This window comes from Gavialis gangeticus, unplaced genomic scaffold, assembly GCF_001723915.1.
Source record: "Gavialis gangeticus isolate Ggan-Ray unplaced genomic scaffold, GavGan_comp1, whole genome shotgun sequence".
In the NCBI taxonomy this organism is placed as follows: domain Eukaryota; kingdom Metazoa; phylum Chordata; order Crocodylia; family Gavialidae; genus Gavialis; species Gavialis gangeticus.
This window is the reverse complement of record NW_017729031.1, coordinates 33,071,490-33,077,043: the sequence shown is the minus strand read 5'-3', so window position 1 is coordinate 33,077,043 and position 5,554 is coordinate 33,071,490. Positions and strand designations below refer to the sequence as shown.

General features: G+C 48.1%; 1 protein-coding gene across 1 annotated transcript in view; it reads left to right on the top strand.

Moving 5' to 3' along the window:
- Positions 1-5,554, top strand: part of SLC15A2 (solute carrier family 15 member 2) — a 101,198-nt gene that overhangs the window by 90,206 nt on the left and 5,438 nt on the right. The window contains exons 20-23 of the mRNA XM_019522808.1: positions 553-649; positions 3,970-4,116; positions 4,492-4,596; positions 5,477-5,551. Coding sequence (XP_019378353.1) covers positions 553-649; positions 3,970-4,116; positions 4,492-4,596; positions 5,477-5,551 — 424 coding nt within the window. The remainder of the gene's footprint in view (positions 1-552; positions 650-3,969; positions 4,117-4,491; positions 4,597-5,476; positions 5,552-5,554) is intronic.

The window sequence follows — 5,554 nt, the reverse complement described above, 5'->3', positions numbered from 1 at the left end:
CCACCCCCAGTGCTGTCGCATGCTATCTGGTCCTTGTAGCAACCCCATAAATAGCTTTATTGCGGGAGTTTACAACCCTTGTGATATAATCTCTACTGAGTCAGCTGGCATCTGAATAGAAACTGTGCCTGTCCAGGGCTAGGAGAGTAAATCTGAAGGCAAGTCACGCTCTTTTGAAAGCAAATTGCTCAACAGCAATTGCACATAGTTCATTTTTGTGAAGTTGAAGCATATGGGCACCTCGCTCAATTGCCTGGTGCAGAAACCCTGAAACCTGGGGCTTAAAGTGGAAGAAGACATTGAAAAATCAGGAGTTCAGTCCCAGGTGGAATCAGGAACCATTGCTGCCCGTGTCAGCGATGAGATGTCCCATGAGATGAATTGTGCTTGGTACAAAGAAGGGAAACCAAAGAGCAAAAACCGACAGACACGTACACGGCTGCAGATGTGGGCTAGTCATTCCCCCGGTCCGTTTTTGGGAGTGTTTTTAATAACTAAGCTCTTTGTCTGTGAGACTAACCTGGAAATACTTTATTTCATTCTTGTATCAAGCTACAATAAGAGAAAATGCCGAACCGAAACAGGGGAATTCAGCCTGGACCTAGGGCTGCTTGACTTCGGCGCGTCGTACACCGTTGTGATAACCAACGTGAGTTCCCCTTCGGCTTTAACGCATTGTTTCTGCTCTGCACGCCCCTCCTCTCTGTCTGTGGTCTTGCCCTTCCGCCGGCATCTGCTGGCTTTGCCGTTACTGTGGCAGGAGCTTGAGCATAGCCATTGAAAAAGAGTCACTTATAGGAGGCAAATTTTGGTACTGAGGGTGTGAAAGTAGCCTGCAGCCATTCCACCGTACGCTGTGATCTTGTCTCACAGGTTAAACCAGAGGTAAGGCCTGGTCTTGTAGCTTGAGTGGGAATCCTCCAAGGAAAATACAGGATCCAGGGATCAGTTTTGGCAGTTTTGCTCGGCAGCGTTGTTCTTTCCGAGTTAATGGTGGCTCATCCTTGGCACGAAGGGGTGCTGTGCTGCTGGAAATGCCCCTGCCAGATAAGACTTAACATGGATATATAATTGCTAAAAGACTCCACAGGAGCCCTCTCACCTTCATTACTTTGCAGACATGTTCCACCTCGCCCTCCAACTTCCTCTGCCTGAAGCTGATGTGACGGTCTTGGGGATTTTAGAGGGGGTGGGAGAAAAGCCACGAGAGAGGCTTGAAAGTCTGTGTCTGTCTTGCCATTTCTCAGCTAGGGAGCACATAATAATTTTGAATTCCAGCTAAGGAACAGCATCTATCTTTGGAGGATTTCCAGAGGCAGAAATGGAAGTTTTCATGACGTTTCCTCCCCCTTTTCTGGGGTGTTAACAGCATCGGAGCCAGGCAGCCCCCTTTGACGGGCTGCTATTGCTCCAGCCAGCCTAGGCTGCCACTCAGATTTCCAATGCTTCTCTAGCTGACAAGGGCCAAGTACCTAGATGTGATTTACCACTTCGGCTTTTCCAAAGCACAGCCACGCAGACAAACCGAGTCTGACAGGACACTGTGCTTAGCTGCCCTTTGGGTCTCCCACTGCCGTGCTGTGATTAGCAGGGCAAAATGCTATTAGCTACTCGCTGGTAATAAAGCATCCCTGTTGGGCGAATAATAAGATCTGGCCGTGCCTCCAAACCCAGTTCTCTAAAGAAAACAATTATAGCTGCGAAGCTCCCGGTCGTTGCTGAAGTGGGGTGTACAACCCTCAAGGTAACGGGCCTGTCCTGTCATCTCTAGGTTCAGGGAATTATATATGCCGTGCAAAAGTGCTGCCGGGGGGCATGCTCGCTAGACCTGAGCATACCCCCTTCAGTCTGTTTCTCCTTCAAAATGATGCCATAATCTTTGATTTCCCAAGTGTCTTCTATCTGCATTTTGTCACAATAAATAACAGCATCATTTGCGTGGTATCTTTTCGCTGAGATAATTTTTCCAGTTTTGGTTACCTTAACAACCTTGCTGTGCTGCTACAAATCAGAGACTCTCTCTCAACTGGCTTATTTATTTTCTGCTAAGGGATGATTTTTTTTTCCTTATCTGGGCAATTCATTTGATCATAAATGAGGTATTAGGCAAAGTGGTTTTATAGAGTAAATCAACATGTCATAACGGGCTGGGTCATGCGTGCAGATGCTGCTGCCCCTCTGTTGGAGGGAACATAACCGTTCAGTTTTCTACCATGAACCCCCCCAGTTAATGGAGATTCTCCTGTATTTTAAGTGGCTGGGGTCCGTGTTTTGAAGGTAAGCCCATTTGAATCTTATGGCCACTATGCCTGGCATCAGTTCATGGTCAGGCCCTCAGCTTCACCAAGGGTGTTAGCCAGGTTGGGCTGAACTTAGGCAGAAGGCAAGCACCTTAAAGACTAAGCTGGTTAAGATGCATCAGCTGCAGAGTCCTAAATGCCTGTAGAGTCATTACCGTATCCTGGGCCACATCCTCAGCCAGCATAAAATGATGCGGCTCTATCGACTTCGGCAGAGCTACACTGGTTTATGCCAGCTGAGGATCTGCCCTGTTATTTCGGGGAGTGCAAATGTCCTTAAATTAGCCCCTGTTATTGTTTAAATGCGTGTTCAGGGTTTTCTTTCTCTCTCTCTCGCTCTTTTTTTGCAGAGGTTTTTTTTCCCCCAGTTTGGGCAGTGAAAATCCAGGAGGCTCTTTGGGGGGGGGGGGTTGGCTACCCTACTCATCCCATCCACCTGGCCAATGTTGTACGAACCTGGCCGCCTACCTCCAGAAGTTACATAAAAATCACAAACCTGCCCCAGCTTCTCAGCAGCTCCTTTTTGGGCAGGCAGGTCTTCAGGGAAGCCGCAGGCAACTGGGGAGGTGGCCAGTCTTGATTTTAACCCATTGAGACAAAGCCGGGAGTCCTTGACACAGTTGTTCCTGTAAGGAGTTGAGCCTGAATGAAGCTTGCACAGTACCAGTTCTGTGTGTCCGCTCTTGGAAGCGAAATCAGGGTGATTTCACCCTGTTTCAGGCTGTCCCCTTTGCCCTGGGTAGCATTTGTTCATGTGTCCACAGTCAGCCGCCCCCCTTCATCTCATGGTACTTGTCTCCTAAGGCTACATATGAGGCTTGCCTGCCTATCCCAACTTGTCTTTGACCCTCCTGGCTCTTCCTTTTCACTTCTCTCTCCTTCTGGTGATGGGTTTTGATGTTTCTTGCTGGGCTCCACTCAGTACTCATTCCTGTGATTTGCATGGCATCCCCACCTCCTGTCTGAAGTGCTGTATAAATGACCTAAATGCAGTAGGTAGTGTGGGAATGCGTCTGGACTCTAATAAGTAAATCATTAGGGACAGTGTTTTCATGCAGCTTCCATCCCCATCCAGCTATTTTTAAGGCATCACTGACATTTTTTTATGGCCTAACGAGCAAGAAACAGAGGTTTCTTTCCCTCCTTTGAGCCTTCAGAAATATGCCCTCTTGATTTGTCTCCCTTTATGATGATTAAGCATTGCTCGTAAACATCCCCCGTGCCTTCCTCAGCATCCTTCTTAAAAGCAGAATTTGCTGTTTCCTCTAGGCTGACTTGAAGTTATTTCAGGTTAGTGTGTTCTTGGCTACTAGTCTCTCTTTCTCTCTGTAATAGGGCAGGTGTTAATTAAATCGAAGGAAGCAAAGTTAGAGAGTTAGAAATAAATTTACCGTAAACCACACGAGGGCATCTGATGCAGGTGTCGGACAAGAGCAGGTCTGTCTGGCGGGCTGCGGTTCTAGTGCCTCGCTCTTGTCACGTGCCCTGAATTGTTGATGGTGCAGGAAGTTGGTAGGATTCAGATCCAGCTGGCAAATCAAAAAGCAGATTTTTTTGTTCCACCTTTATAAGAAAACTCACTTTTGGTAAATTCTGTGTGGAAGCCCATGCAGGATAGACCTTCTGCTTCAGCAGCTCATCCGTGTGCCCCCTGTGCTGTCTCTCCTAGGCGTCTGGAAACACTCTCCGCATGTGGAAGTCAGAAGATATCAAAGCCAATCATATTCATCTGGCTTGGCAGTTGCCGCAGTACATGTTGATATCAGCTGGAGAAGTGATGTTCTCCATTACAGGCCTGGCATTCTCTTATTCTCAGGTATTGTACTTTTGGGACTCATCGACGGTTGCCAGAGAAGGGGAGAAAAAATCCCCTTAAGAATCAGAACTTCTGGACTCTTTTCCCATCTCTGCTACTGACTTGTAATTTGGCCTTTGGCAACAACTCCAGTAAATGCCCGGTTTAAAATTAAGACGTTAACTTATCTGTGACACTACATTCAGTTGCAAGGCTCTGCGAGTCCATTGGTGTCCACTTGGCAGCATATTCCCTCCACCCTGGTCCACCCCCTGCACCATAGAGCCCTCCGCATCCGTACGGCCTGGCATGAAATATCGGGGAGAAAGAGCAGCTAAATGCTGAAACAAAGGTGCGGAGCCCAAGCCATTGAGCAGGTCCTTGTGTTGTTTTCAGGCTCCTGTCAGCATGAAGTCCGTGCTCCAGGCAAGCTGGCTGCTAACCGTGGCCTTTGGAAATGTCATCGTGATTATTGTGGCCCAGGCTGCACCGCTGGAGCAGGTATGGCTGTGACGGGACTGGGCATGGGGGCACTGCATTGGGAGTGTCCTCCTCCTGGCACTCTGTCATCGGGGCACTTAAAATAGTTAAAAATGCCCTGACTATAAGCCCAACATGCCAAGGGCTGGAGCCGATGCATCGTTAACCCAACCAGCATCATTAACCCAATGTGCATCATTAACCCAATGTGCATTGTTAACCCAATGAGCATCATTAACCCAATGTGCATTGTTAACCTAATGAGCATCATTAACCCAATGTGCATCATTAACCCAACGAGCATCATTAATCCAATGTGCGTTGTTAACCCAATGAGCACTTTTAACCCAATGTGCATCATTAACCCAATGGGCACCATTAACCCAATGGGCACCCTGTATGGCAGCAGGTTGTACTGCGATCTGCTATAAGGCTGGCGCACAGCCCAGCAGGGAGCTTACCAGTGAGGCGAAGGCCCCTGGATTCCTGAAAGACCAAGTGCACCCAGATGGTCCAAATTGGGAGAGGCTGATTGCTAATGAAAAGGTAACACTAAGTTTTAACAGTGGGAATTTTTTAAGCATTGCCTGTCCCCTAAATGGTTAGCTTTGTGCATTCCCACTTGCTGGAGAAGTTTAAGGCAGATTCGCCCGTTTGGGAGGGGTCCGGAGGATGAACCATGCTTTAGCTCATCAGCTCACACCAATTAGCTTTAGCTATATGCTTATAATGACCAAATTTCATATAAGAGAGGTCCCAGAAACCTCAAGAAAGAGGCTTTCCTCCTGTGAGCTCTCCTGGCAATGAAGGCCTCGCATGCAAAGAGACCTCTAAAATGAAGCAGGTGCCTCCCTCGCTTGGGAACGGGGTGCTCAGAGCTGTGTTTGCACTTCTTCTCCAGTGGGCTGAGTTTGTCCTGTTTTCTGGCCTCCTCTTTGCCGTGTGCGTCGTCTTCTCCATCATGGGCTATTTCTACGTC